This window comes from Bombina bombina, chromosome 1, assembly GCF_027579735.1.
Source record: "Bombina bombina isolate aBomBom1 chromosome 1, aBomBom1.pri, whole genome shotgun sequence".
In the NCBI taxonomy this organism is placed as follows: Eukaryota; Metazoa; Chordata; class Amphibia; order Anura; family Bombinatoridae; genus Bombina; species Bombina bombina.
Window position 1 is genome coordinate 179,160,475 of NC_069499.1, and position 15,368 is coordinate 179,175,842.

At 43.6% G+C, this 15,368-nt stretch overlaps 1 protein-coding gene across 1 annotated transcript in view; it reads right to left on the reverse strand.

The window, feature by feature from the left end:
• Window positions 1-15,368, reverse strand: part of BRMS1L (BRMS1 like transcriptional repressor) — a 171,373-nt gene that overhangs the window by 66,255 nt on the left and 89,750 nt on the right. The window contains exons 6-7 of the mRNA XM_053697737.1: window positions 7,613-7,699; window positions 5,663-5,727 (exon numbers count right to left, since the gene is read on the reverse strand). Coding sequence (XP_053553712.1) covers window positions 5,663-5,727; window positions 7,613-7,699 — 152 coding nt within the window. The remainder of the gene's footprint in view (window positions 1-5,662; window positions 5,728-7,612; window positions 7,700-15,368) is intronic.

Consider the following 15,368-nt stretch of genomic DNA (forward strand, 5'->3'; position numbering starts at 1 on the left):
AGGGAGGGATTTAAAAAAACAGAATTTATGTTTACCTGATAAATTACTTTCTCCAACGGTGTGTCCGGTCCACGGCGTCATCCTTACTTGTGGGATATTCTCTTCCCCAACAGGAAATGGCAAAGAGCCCAGCAAAGCTGGTCACATGATCCCTCCTAGGCTCCGCCTACCCCAGTCATTCGACCGACGTTAAGGAGGAATATTTGCATAGGAGAAACCATATGGTACCGTGGTGACTGTAGTTAAAGAAAATAAATAATCAGACCTGATTAAAAAAACCAGGGCGGGCCGTGGACCGGACACACCGTTGGAGAAAGTAATTTATCAGGTAAACATAAATTATGTTTTCTCCAACATAGGTGTGTCCGGTCCACGGCGTCATCCTTACTTGTGGGAACCAATACCAAAGCTTTAGGACACGGATGAAGGGAGGGAGCAAATCAGGTCACCTAAATGGAAGGCACCACGGCTTGCAAAACCTTTCTCCCAAAAATAGCCTCAGAAGAAGCAAAAGTATCAAACTTGTAAAATTTGGTAAAAGTGTGCAGTGAAGACCAAGTCGCTGCCCTACATATCTGATCAACAGAAGCCTCGTTCTTGAAGGCCCATGTGGAAGCCACAGCCCTAGTGGAATGAGCTGTGATTCTTTCGGGAGGCTGCCGTCCGGCAGTCTCGTAAGCCAATCTGATGATGCTTTTAATCCAAAAAGAGAGAGAGGTAGAAGTTGCTTTTTGACCTCTCCTTTTACCGGAATAAACAACAAACAAGGAAGATGTTTGTCTAAAATCCTTTGTAGCATCTAAATAGAATTTTAGAGCGCGAACAACATCCAAATTGTGCAACAAACGTTCCTTCTTTGAAACTGGTTTCGGACACAGAGAAGGTACGATAATCTCCTGGTTAATGTTTTTGTTAGAAACAACTTTTGGAAGAAAACCAGGTTTAGTACGTAAAACCACCTTATCTGCATGGAACACCAGATAAGGAGGAGAACACTGCAGAGCAGATAATTCTGAAACTCTTCTAGCAGAAGAAATTGCAACTAAAAACAAAACTTTCCAAGATAATAACTTAATATCAACGGAATGCAAGGGTTCAAACGGAACCCCCTGAAGAACTGAAAGAACTAAATTGAGACTCCAAGGAGGAGTCAAAGGTTTGTAAACAGGCTTAATTCTAACCTGAGCCTGAACAAAGGCTTGAACATCTGGCACAGCGGCCAGCTTTTTGTGAAGTAACACAGACAAGGCAGAAATCTGTCCCTTCAGGGAACTTGCAGATAATCCTTTTTCCAATCCTTCTTGAAGGAAGGATAGAATCCTAGGAATCTTAACCTTGTCCCAAGGGAATCCTTTAGATTCACACCAACAGATATATTTTTTCCAAATTTTGTGGTAAATCTTTCTAGTTACAGGCTTTCTGGCCTGAACAAGAGTATCGATAACAGAATCTGAGAATCCTCGCTTCGATAAGATCAAGCGTTCAATCTCCAAGCAGTCAGCTGGAGTGAAACCAGATTCGGATGTTCGAACGGACCCTGAACAAGAAGGTCTCGTCTCAAAGGTAGCTTCCAAGGAGGAGCCGATGACATATTCACCAGATCTGCGTACCAAGTCCTGCGTGGCCACGCAGGAGCTATCAAGATCACCGACGCCCTCTCCTGATTGATCCTGGCTACCAGCCTGGGGATGAGAGGAAACGGCGGGAACACATAAGCTAGTTTGAAGGTCCAAGGTGCTACTAGTGCATCCACTAGAGCCGCCTTGGGATCCCTGGATCTGGACCCGTAGCAAGGAACTTTGAAGTTCTGACGAGAGGCCATCAGATCCATGTCTGGAATGCCCCACAGCTGAGTGACTTGGGCAAAGATTTCCGGATGGAGTTCCCACTCCCCCGGATGCAATGTCTGACGACTCAGAAAATCCGCTTCCCAATTTTCCACTCCTGGGATGTGGATAGCAGACAGGTGGCAGGAGTGAGACTCCGCCCATAGAATGATTTTGGTCACTTCTTCCATCGCCAGGGAACTCCTTGTTCCCCCCTGATGGTTGATGTACGCAACAGTTGTCATGTTGTCTGATTGAAACCGTATGAACTTGGCCCTCGCTAGCTGAGGCCAAGCCTTGAGAGCATTGAATATCGCTCTCAGTTCCAGAATATTTATCGGTAGAAGAGATTCTTCCCGAGACCAAAGACCCTGAGCTTTCAGGGATCCCCAGACCGCGCCCCAGCCCATCAGACTGGCGTCGGTCGTGACAATGACCCACTCTGGTCTGCGGAATGTCATCCCTCGTGACAGGTTGTCCAGGGACAGCCACCAACGGAGTGAGTCTCTGGTCCTCTGATTTACTTGTATCTTCGGAGACAAGTCTGTATAGTCCCCATTCCACTGACTGAGCATGCACAGTTGTAATGGTCTTAGATGAATGCGTGCAAAAGGAACTATGTCCATTGCCGCTACCATCAACCCGATCACTTCCATGCACTGAGCTATGGAAGGAAGAGGAAAGGAATGAAGTATCCGACAAGAGTCTAGAAGTTTTGTTTTTCTGGCCTCTGTCAGAAAAATCCTCATTTCTAAGGAGTCTATTATTGTTCCCAAGAAGGGAACCCTTGTTGACGGAGATAGAGAACTCTTTTCCACGTTCACTTTCCATCCGTGAGATCTGAGAAAGGCCAGGACAATGTCCGTGTGAGCCCTTGCTTGAGGAAGGGACGACGCTTGAATCAGAATGTCGTCCAAGTAAGGTACTACAGCAATGCCCCTTGGTCTTAGCACAGCTAGAAGGGACCCTAGTACCTTTGTGAAAATCCTTGGAGCAGTGGCTAATCCGAAAGGAAGCGCCACGAACTGGTAATGTTTGTCCAGGAATGCGAACCTCAGGAACCGATGATGTTCCTTGTGGATAGGAATATGTAGATACGCATCCTTTAAATCCACCGTGGTCATGAATTGACCTTCCTGGATGGAAGGAAGAATAGTTTGAATGGTTTCCATCTTGAACGATGGAACCTTGAGAAACTTGTTTAAGATCTTGAGATCTAAGATTGGTCTGAACGTTCCCTCTTTTTTGGGAACTATAAACAGATTGGAGTAGAACCCCATCCCTTGTTCTCTTAATGGAACGGGATGAATCACTCCCATTTTTAACAGGTCTTCTACACAATGTAAGAATGCCTGTCTTTTTATGTGGTCTGAAGACAACTGAGACCTGTGGAACCTCCCCCTTGGGGGAAGTCCCTTGAATTCCAGAAGATAACCTTGGGAGACTATTTCTAGCGCCCAAGGATCCAGAACATCTCTTGCCCAAGCCTGAGCGAAGAGAGAGAGTCTGCCCCCCACCAGATCCGGTCCCGGATCGGGGGCCAACATTTCATGCTGTCTTGGTAGCAGTGGCAGGCTTCTTGGCCTGCTTTCCCTTGTTCCAGCCTTGCATTGGTCTCCAAGCTGGCTTGGCTTGAGAAGTATTACCCTCTTGCTTAGAGGACGTAGCACTTTGGGCTGGTCCGTTTCTACGAAAGGGACGAAAATTAGGTTTATTTTTTGCCTTGAAAGGCCGATCCTGAGGAAGGGCGTGGCCCTTACCCCCAGTGATATCCGAGATAATCTCTTTCAAGTCAGGGCCAAACAGCGTTTTCCCCTTGAAAGGAATGTTAAGTAGCTTGTTCTTGGAAGACGCATCAGCCGACCAAGATTTCAACCAAAGCGCTCTGCGCGCCACAATAGCAAACCCAGAATTCTTAGCCGCTAACCTAGCCAATTGCAAAGTGGCGTCTAGGGTGAAAGAATTAGCCAATTTGAGAGCATTGATTCTGTCCATAATCTCCTCATAAGGAGGAGAATCACTGTCGACCGCCTTTATCAGCTCATCGAACCAGAAACATGCGGCTGTAGCGACAGGGACAATGCATGAAATTGGTTGTAGAAGGTAACCCTGCTGAACAAACATCTTTTTAAGCAAACCTTCTAATTTTTTATCCATAGGATCTTTGAAAGCACAACTATCCTCTATGGGTATAGTGGTGCGTTTGTTTAAAGTGGAAACCGCTCCCTCGACCTTGGGGACTGTCTGCCATAAGTCCTTTCTGGGGTCGACCATAGGAAACAATTTTTTAAATATGGGGGGAGGGACGAAAGGAATACCGGGCCTTTCCCATTCTTTATTAACAATGTCCGCCACCCGCTTGGGTATAGGAAAAGCTTCTGGGAGCCCCGGCACCTCTAGGAACTTGTCCATTTTACATAGTTTCTCTGGGATGACCAACTTGTCGCAATCATCCAGAGTGGATAATACCTCCTTAAGCAGAATGCGGAGATGTTCCAACTTAAATTTAAATGCAATCACATCAGGTTCAGCTTGTTGAGAAATGTTCCCTGAATCAGTAATTTCTCCCTCAGACAAAACCTCCCTGGCCCCATCAGACTCCCTGGTATCTGCTTTGCTGAGACCCAACCAAGCCCCAAGGGGAATACGATACCAAATGACGCCTTCAGAAAGTCTTTTCTAAGTATCAGAGCTCCTCTCACATGCGACTGCATGCCATGCCTCTCAAAAACAAGTGCGCAACACCGGCGCGAAAATGAGGCTCTGCCTATGCTTTGGGAAAGCCCCTAAAGAATAAGGTGTCTAAAACAGTGCCTGCCGATATTATTATATCAAAATACCCAGATAAAATGATTCCTCAAGGCTAAATATGTGTTAATAATCAATCGATTTAGCCCAAAAAAAGTCTACAGTCTTAATAAGCCCTTTTTGAAGCCCTTATTTACAATCGTAATAAACATGGCTTACCGGATCCCAGAGGGAAAATGACAGCTTCCAGCATTACATCGTCTTGTTAGAATGTGTCATACCTCAAGCAGCAAGAGACTGCTCACTGTTCCCCCAACTGAAGTTAATTGCTCTCAACAGTCCTGTGTGGAACAGCCATGGATTTTAGTGACGGTTGCTAAAATCATTTTCCTCATACAAACAGAAATCTTCATCTCTTTTCTGTTTCTGAGTAAATAGTACATACCAGCACTATTTCAAAATAACAAACTCTTGATTGAATAATAAAAACTACAGTTAAACACTAAAAAACTCTAAGCCATCTCCGTGGAGATGTTGCCTGTACAACGGCAAAGAGAATGACTGGGGTAGGCGGAGCCTAGGAGGGATCATGTGACCAGCTTTGCTGGGCTCTTTGCCATTTCCTGTTGGGGAAGAGAATATCCCACAAGTAAGGATGACGCCGTGGACCGGACACACCTATGTTGGAGAAACATCTTTATTTCACTTGGAAAATAAATCCACAACCCCACAAAAAGGGCATATATATATATATATATATATATATATCTTGCATTTTAGCCAACCAGTGCTTGCTCATAGGAACTCCACATGCGTGAGCACAGTGCTATCTAATTTGCATATGAACCTACATAGGTTTAGCTTTCAAAAAAGAATACCAAAAGAACAAAGCAAATTTGATGATAAAAGTAAATTGGAAAGCTGTTTAAAATTGCATGGCCTATCTGAATCATGAAAATATAATTTTGACTACACTGTCCCTTTAAATAAAACCTATCCAGACTACCTAAAATCTAAAGTTTTAGTTCAAAGCAGGATAGTTAAATAACATTTCTGATTTCATGCAAGGCTATTTTGCCAATACTCACCTTTCTAATTGTTGTCCAGTCTTCAAGTATATCTAAGTCCTGCAGCATGTAAACTATATATGGACGTGGGAAGGTTAAGGATTTTTTTTTTAAATGTTTGACATTAACCTTATTTGTCTCTTCATAAAATGAAAGTTTTAAAAATTGTACAGTTAAAAGTAGAATATTAAACATTTAAATGAACAGTAAATAACATGAGGAAGAGCGGAAACTCTTTTTTAAATGTATAGTTAGACCAAAAAAATTATCACTACTTATTGCAATTCTCTTGTTATTTTTTAAGTCTGAATCACTGGAATAATAGGGCAACTTCAATCATGGAAAAAATAACAAAAAATATCCCTGAGAATATTTGGTTAAGTATTTGCCCATAAATAATTCAGCAGCTTATTCTGCAGCTTTAACCTCCAAGACACACACCCTTTGAAAGGCAGATGGTTTCTAGGGCTTAAAGGCAGTATACACCAATTTTTATATAACTGCATTTATTTATTTATTTATAAAATATTTTACCAGGAAGGATACATTGAGATTTCTCTCGTTTTCAAGTATGTCCTGTAATAGACATGTAATAGACACTACTATAAAGAAGAATATGCACAAATACTGATCTAAAATCCAGTATAAAACATTTTAAAAACTTACTTAGAAGCTCCAAGTTTAGCTCTGTTTATGAGATTAGCTGGAACACCCAGTGAAAGGGGCTCAGCGCAGATACCCCACCCCTTCCCTGCATATGAAAAGACAGATTAGACAAACAGGAGCAGCAGGAGTCTGTAAACGCATGTATACACCTGACACTTTGGGGCTTGGTTAGGAGTCTGAAAACCAGCACAATGTTATTAAAAAATAAGCAAAACTATACATTGTTACAAAAAACTCCCAGATGGGCTATATAAATTGATTATCTAGAAAACATTTATGCAAAGAAAAATCTAGTGTATAATGTCCCTTTAAGGAAGTGGATATAGAATGGTTTGAATACCAACCAACTATCCAGCTCCCTTAAGCCCTCCTGGCACTTCCGGATTTCCAGGACTTGGTGACATCACCATGCACAAGCGTGGTGTAGTCACCAGCATCCCCAGATTCCCTGGGCGATACTGGAGCCATAAACCGCCAGGAATGCGGGTAAGGTGCAGGAAGGGGGCTGCAATGTGCTCTGAAAGCCCCTCACCGGATAATGACACGTGGTTGTCACCCATGCTAAATACATTGTGTGGATGATGACCATGTAACACCATTCACACGTAAAGGAACATAAAAGTGCAAAATGAAAATGCTCCAGTATATTAGTTATATGCAAGCAACAGTGCAATAATAAAATGTTCTATGTCTTTAACCCTTGCAAAGGGGTCAAACACAGTCAACACCAGAACAGCAATGCACTACTTGGAGCTAGCTGAACCCATCTTGTGAGCCAATGGCAAGAGACATGTGCAGGCGCGGAACTACCATTGGTGCAGCAGGGGCAACGGGGCCCAAGAGCTGAAGGGGGCCCATAAAAGCCAGCCTATACAAAGGTGCAGTGCTTTTTTTGTTAAAGAAAAGTATGCAGAATGTGTACAATCCTAAGCCTTTTTTTAGTGCAAGAAGCAGGTTCATCTATCTATTCTCAAAATCATTGTACAGAGCAGAATGTATTGTATTACTTTTGTTTTTTTCTCAGTAACATTTGTGGGGGCCCCAAAGAAATCTTGCACCAGGGCCCTCTATTGAGTAGGTCCGCTACTGCATCATGTGTGATAAAAATGTCACTGATGCGGCACCTGCACCCTTGGATAAGTAATATAATATGCATAGGAGCCAGAAACTGTTGCCATTTTTACATCATTTACAGATTAATGTTGAGACACACACACGCACAAATAAATAATAGTCTACCATATTAGCTTTGGCTTATGTAGCAGATGTGATGGGAAATGTATATGAACACGTAAAGAAGGATATCAGAAACCACTACAGGCTTCTTCTTTTTTTCAGGGCTGAATGGATCTTTCCTTTTTCGTCGAGACTGTATTTCATCATTCCAAAGCTCTAAAAAGAAACCCATAAATACATAGATTAATATTCAAGAAAAAGAGACAGAAATTTATTTTATAAACAGCTACCCTAAAACTTCAATTAATTTTTAGTGATATTAATTTTACTTAGCCCTATAACACCGAACGTGACTTTTTTGTAACGTTTAGTTATAACACATCTGGTTGTCATTTTTCTATATGTATTATGAATCCAAGAACGATTTAGTAAAAAAAATTTAAAAAATATTTGACATTTTCTTAGTTTAGTTTTAATATGTTAATAACTATGGAAATAAAGAATAAAAACGACAATATTTTTTCTTCTTAAAAACATAATTTATGCTTACCTGATAAATTTATTTCTCTTGTAGTGTGTTCAGTCCACGGGTCATCCATTACTTATGGGATATATTCTCCTTCCCAACAGGAAGTTGCAAGAGGATCACCCAAGCAGAGCTGCTATATAGCTCCTCCCCTCACATGTCATATCCAGTCATTCGACCGAAACAAGACGAGAAAGGAGAAACTATAAGGTGCAGTGGTGACTGGAGTTATAATTTTAAAATTTAGAACCTGCCTTAAAAAGACAGGGCGGGCCGTGGACTGAACACACTACAAGAGAAATAAATTTATCAGGTAAGCATAAATTATGTTTTCTCTTGTTAAGTGTGTTCAGTCCACGGGTCATCCATTACTTATGGGATACCCATACCAAAGCTAAGTACACGGATGATGGGAGGGACAAGGCAGGAACATTAAACAGAAGGAACCACTGCCTGTAGAACCTTTCTCCCAAAACCAGCCTCCGAAGAAGCGAAAGTGTCAAATTTGTAAAATTTGGAAAAAGTATGAAGTGAAGACCAAGTTGCAGCCTTGCAAATCTGTTCAACAGAGGCCTCATTCTTAAAGGCCCATGTGGAAGCCACAGCTCTAGTGGAATGAGCTGTAATTCTTTCAGGAGGCTGCTGTCCAGCAGTCTCATAGGCTAAACGTATTATGCTATGAAGCCAAAAAGAGAGAGAGGTAGCCGAAGCCTTTTGACCTCTCCTCTGTCCAGAGTAAACGACAAACAGAGAAGAAGTTTGTCTAAAATCTTTAGTTGCCTGTAAGTAGAACTTCAGAGCACGGACCACGTCTAGATTATGCAAAAGACGTTCCTTCTTTGAAGAAGGATTAGGACATAATGATGGAACAACAATCTCTTGATTGATATTCCTGTTAGAAACAACCTTAGGCAAAAACCCAGGTTTAGTACGCAGTACTACCTTGTCTGAATGAAAGATCAGATAAGGAGAATCACAATGTAAGGCAGATAACTCAGAGACTCTTCGAGCCGAGGAAATAGCCATCAAAAACAAAACTTTCCAAGATAAAAGCTTAATATCAATGGAATGAAGGGGTTCAAACGGAACACCCTGAAGAACTTTAAGAACCAAGTTTAAGCTCCACGGAGGAGCAACAGCTTTAAACACAGGCTTAATTCTAGCCAAAGCCTGACAAAAGGCCTGGACGTCTGGATTCTCTGCCAGACGTCTGTGTAAAAGAATAGACAGAGCTGAAATCTGTCCCTTTAGCGAACTAGCGGATAAACCCTTTTCTAAACCCTCTTGTAGAAAAGCCAATATCCTAGGAATCCTAACCTTACTCCATGAGTAACTCTTGGATTCGCACCAATATAAATATTTACGCCATATCTTATGGTAAATTTTTCTGGTCACAGGTTTCCGAGCCTGTATTAATGTATCAATAACCGAATCCGAAAACCCACGCTTTGATAGAATCAAGCGTTCAATTTCCAGGCAGTCAGCCTCAGAGAAATTAGGTTTGGATGGTTGAAAGGACCCTGAATTAGAAGGTCCTGCCTCAGAGGAAGAGACCATGGTGGACAGGACGACATGTCCACTAGGTCTGCATACCAGGTCCTGCGTGGCCACGCAGGCGCTATCAGAATTACCGATGCCCTCTCCTGTTTGATCCTGGCAATCAGTCGAGGTAGCAACGGAAATGGTGGAAACACATAAGCTATGTTGAAAACCCAAGGGGCTGCTAATGCATCTACCAGCACCGCTCCCGGGTCCCTGGACCTGGATCCGTAACAAGGAAACTTCGCGTTCTGGAGAGATGCCATGAGATCCAGATCCGGTTTGCCCCAACGACGAATCAGTTGAGCAAATACCTCCGGGTGAAGTTCCCACTCTTCCGGATGAAAAGTCTGGCGACTTAGGAAATCCGCCTCCCAGTTCTCTACGCCCGGGATGTAAATCGCTGACAGGTGGCAAGAGTGAGACTCTGCCCAGCGAATTATCTTCGAGACTTCCAACATCGCTAGGGAACTCCTGGTTCCCCCTTGATGATTGATGTAAGCCACAGTCGTGATATTGTCCGACTGAAATCTGATGAACCTCAGTTTTGCTAACTGAGGCCAAGCTAGAAGAGCATTGAATATTGCTCTTAATTCTAGAATGTTTATTGGAAGGAGTATCTCCTCCTGAGTCCACGATCCCTGAGCCTTCAGGGAATTCCAGACTGCTCCCCAGCCTAGAAGGCTGGCATCCGTTGTTACAATCGTCCAATCTGGTCTGCGAAAGGTCATTCCTTTGGACAGATGAACCGGTGACAACCACCAGAGAAGAGAATCTCTGGTCTCCTGGTCCAGATTTAGCAAAGGGGACAGATCTGAGTAATCCCCGTTCCATTGACTGAGCATGCATAGTTGCAGCGGTCTGAGATGCAGGCGCGCAAATGGCACTATGTCCATTGCCGCGACCATTAAGCCGATTACCTCCATGCACTGAGCTACTGATGGGCTTGGAATGGAATGAAGGACACGGCAAGCATTGAGAATCTTTGATAACCTGGACTCCGTCAGGTAAATCTTCATCTCTACAGAATCTATAAGAGTCCCTAGAAAAGGAACCCTTGTGAGTGGTAACAGAGAACTCTTTTCCACGTCCACCCATGCGACCTCAGAAATGCTAGAACTATCTCTGTATGAGACTTTGCATTCTGAAAACTTGATGCTTGTATCAGAATGTCGTCTAGGTACGGAGCCACCACTATGCCTCGTGGTCTTAGTACCGCCAGAAGTGAGCCCAGAACCTTCGTAAAAATTCTCGGGGCCGTGGCTAACCCGAAGGGAAGAGCCACAAACTGGTAATGCCTGTCTAGAAAGGCAAACCTTAGGTACCGATAATGATCTTTGTGAATCGGTATATGAAGGTAAGCATCCTTTAAGTCCACTGTGGTCATATATTGACCCTCTTGGATCATGGGTAGGATGGTTCGAATGGTTTCCATCTTGAACGATGGTACCCTTAGGAATTTGTTTAAGATATTTAAGTCCAAGATTGGTCTGAAGGTTCCCTCTTTTTTGGGAACCACAAATAGATTTGAGTAAAATCCTTGTCCCTGTTCCGATCGCGGAACTGAGTGGATCACTCCCATGATTAAGAGGTCTTGTACACATTGTAGAAAACATAATTTATGCTTACCTGATAAATTCCTTTCTTCTGTAGTGTGATCAGTCCACGGGTCATCATTACTTCTGGGATATTACTCCTCCCCAACAGGAAGTGCAAGAGGATTCACCCAGCAGAGCTGCATATAGCTCCTCCCCTCTACGTCACTCCCAGTCATTCAACCAAGGACCAACGAGAAAGGAAAAGCCAAGGGTGAAGTGGTGACTGGAGTATAAATTAAAAAATATTTACCTGCCTTAAAAACAGGGCGGGCCGTGGACTGATCACACTACAGAAGAAAGGAATTTATCAGGTAAGCATAAATTATGTTTTCTTCTGTTAAGTGTGATCAGTCCACGGGTCATCATTACTTCTGGGATACCAATACCAAAGCAAAAGTACACGGATGACGGGAGGGATAGGCAGGCTCTTTATACAGAAGGAACCACTGCCTGAAGAACCTTTCTCCCAAAAATAGCCTCCGATGAAGCAAAAGTGTCAAATTTGTAAAATTTGGAAAAAGTATGAAGCGAAGACCAAGTTGCAGCCTTGCAAATCTGTTCAACAGAGGCCTCATTCTTGAAGGCCCAAGTGGAAGCCACAGCTCTAGTAGAATGAGCTGTAATTCTTTCAGGAGGCTGCTGTCCAGCAGTCTCATAAGCTAAACGAATTATGCTACGAAGCCAAAAAGAAAGAGAGGTAGCGGAAGTTTTTTGACCTCTCCTCTGCCCAGAGTAAATGACAAACAGAGAAGACGTTTGTCGAAATTCCTTAGTTGCCTGTAAGTAAAATTTTAGAGCACGGACTACATCCAGGTTGTGCAGTAGACGTTCCTTCTTTGAAGAAGGATTTGGGCATAAAGAAGGAACAACAATCTCTTGATTGATATTCCTGTTAGTAACTACCTTAGGTAAGAACCCAGGTTTAGTACGCAGGACTACCTTATCCGAATGAAAAATCAAATAAGGAGAATCACAATGTAAGGCTGATAATTCAGAGACTCTTCGAGCCGAGGAAATAGCCATTAAAAATAGAACTTTCCAAGATAACAACTTTATATCAATGGAATGAAGGGGTTCAAACGGAACGCCCTGTAAAACATTAAGAACAAGGTTTAAACTCCATGGTGGAGCAACAGTTTTAAACACAGGCTTAATTCTGGCCAAAGCCTGACAAAAAGCCTGGACGTCAGGAACTTCTGACAGACGTTTGTGTAACAGAATGGACAGAGCTGAGATCTGTCCCTTTAATGAACTAGCAGATAAACCCTTTTCTAAACCTTCTTGTAGAAAAGACAATATCCTAGGAATCCTAACCTTACTCCAAGAGTAACCTTTGGATTCACACCAATATAGGTATTTACGCCATATCTTATGGTAAATCTTTCTGGTAACAGGTTTCCTAGCCTGTATTAAGGTATCAATAACTGACTCAGAAAATCCACGTCTTGATAAAATCAAGCGTTCAATTTCCAAGCAGTCAGCTTCAGAGAAGTTAGATTTTGATATTTGAAGGGACCCTGTATCAGAAGGTCCTGTTTCAGAGGTAGAGACCAAGGTGGACAGGATGACATGTCCACCAGGTCTGCATACCAAGTCCTGCGTGGCCACGCAGGTGCTATTAGAATCACTGATGCTCTCTCTTGTTTGATTCTGGCAATCAATCGAGGAAGCAACGGGAAGGGTGGAAACACGTAAGCCATCCTGAAGTCCCAAGGTGCTGTCAGAGCATCTATCAGGACTGCTCCTGGATCCCTGGATCTGGACCCGTAACGAGGAAGCTTTGCGTTCTGTCGAGACGCCATGAGATCTATCTCTGGTTTGCCCCAACGTCGAAGTATTTGGGCAAAGACCTCCGGATGAAGTTCCCACTCCCCCGGATGAAAAGTCTGACGACTTAAGAAATCCGCCTCCCAGTTCTCCACTCCCGGGATGTGGATTGCTGACAGGTGGCAAGAGTGAGACTCTGCCCAGCAAATTATCTTTGATACTTCCATCATAGCTAGGGAGCTTCTTGTCCCTCCCTGATGGTTGATGTAAGCTACAGTCGTGATGTTGTCCGACTGAAACCTGATGAACCCCCGAGTTGTCAACTGGGGCCAAGCCAGGAGGGCATTGAGAACTGCTCTCAATTCCAGAATGTTTATTGGCAGGAGACTCTCCTCCTGACTCCATTGTCCCTGAGCCTTCAGAGAATTCCAGACGGCACCCCAACCTAGAAGGCTGGCGTCTGTTGTTACAATTGTCCAGTCTGGTCTGCTGAATGGCATCCCCCTGGACAGATGTGGCCGAGAAAGCCACCATAGAAGAGAATTTCTGGTCTCTTGATCCAGATTCAGAGAAGGGGATAAGTCTGAGTAATCCCCATTCCACTGACTTAGCATGCACAGTTGCAGTGGTCTGAGGTGTAAGCGTGCAAAGGGTACTATGTCCATTGCCGCTACCATTAAGCCGATTACCTCCATGCATTGAGCCACTGACGGGTGTTGAATGGAATGAAGGGTGCGGCAAGCACTTTGAAGTCTTGTTAGCCTGTCCTCTGTCAGGTAAATCTTCATTTCTACAGAATCTATAAGAGTCCCCAGGAAGGGAACTCTTGTGAGTGGAACGAGTGAACTTTTCTTTTCGTTCACCTTCCATCCATGTGACCTTAGAAATGCCAGCACTAACTCTGTATGAGACTTGGCAGTTTGAAAGCTTGAAGCTTGTATCAGAATGTCGTCTAGGTATGGAGCTACCGAGATTCCCCGCGGTCTTAGTACCGCCAGAAGAGCACCCAGAACCTTTGTGAAGATTCTTGGAGCTGTAGCCAATCCGAATGGAAGAGCCACAAACTGGTAATGCCTGTCTAGGAAGGCAAACCTTAGGTACCGATAATGATCTTTGTGAATCGGTATGTGAAGGTAAGCATCTTTTAAATCTACAGTAGTCATGTATTGACCCTCTTGGATCATAGGTAAAATTGTCCGAATAGTCTCCATCTTGAACGATGGAACTCTTAGGAATTTGTTTAGGATCTTTAAGTCCAGGATTGGTCTGAAAGTTCCCTCTTTTTTGGGAACCACAAACAGATTTGAGGAAAACCCCTGTCCCTGTTCCGATCGTGGAACTGGATGGATTACTCCCATTAACAAGAGCTCTTGTACGCAGCGTAGAAACGCCTCTTTCTTTGTCTGGATTGTTGACAATCTTGACAGATGAAATCTCTCTCTTGGAGGAGAGTATTTGAAGTCCAGAAGGTATCCCTGAGATATTATCTCTAGCGCCCAGGGATCCTGAACATCTCTTGCCCAAGCCTGGGCGAAGAGAGAAAGTCTGCCCCCCACTAGATCCGATCCCGGATCGGGGGCCCTCAATTCATGCTGTTTTAGGGGCAGCAGCAGGTTTCCTAGTCTGCTTGCCCTTGTTCCAGGACTGGTTAGGTTTCCAGCCTTGTCTGTAGCGAGCAACAGTTCCTTCCTGTTTTGGTGCAGAGGAAGTTGATGCTGCTCCTGCTTTGAAATTACGAAAGGAACGAAAATTAGACTGTCTAGTCTTGGCTTTGGCTTTGTCCTGAGGCAGGGCATGGCCTTTACCTCCTGTAATGTCAGCGATAATCTCTTTCAACCCGGGCCCGAATAAGGTCTGCCCTTTGAAAGGTATATTAAGCAATTTAGACTTAGAAGTAACATCAGCTGACCAGGATTTTAGCCACAGCGCCCTGCGTGCCTGAATGGCGAATCCTGAATTCTTCGCCGTAAGTTTAGTAAGATGTACTACGGCCTCCAAAATGAATGAATTAGATAGTTTAAGGACTCTAAGCCTGTCCGTAATGTCGTCCAGAGTAGCTGAACCAATGTTCTCTTCCAGAGACTCAATCCAGAATGCCGCTGCAGCCGTGATCGGCGCAATGCATGCAAGGGGTTGTAATATAAAACCTTGTTGAACAAACATTTTCTTAAGATAACCCTCTAACTTTTTATCCATTGGATCTGAAAAAGCACAGCTATCCTCCACCGGGATAGTGGTACGCTTAGCTAAGGTAGAAACTGCTCCCTCCACCTTAGGGACCGTTTGCCATAAGTCCCTTGTGGTGGCGTCTATTGGAAACATTTTTCTAAATATCGGAGGGGGTGAGAACGGCACACCGGGTCTATCCCACTCCTTAGTAACAATTTCAGTAAGTCTCTTAGGTATAGGAAAAACCTCAGTACTCGTCGGTACCGCAAAATATTTATCCAACCTA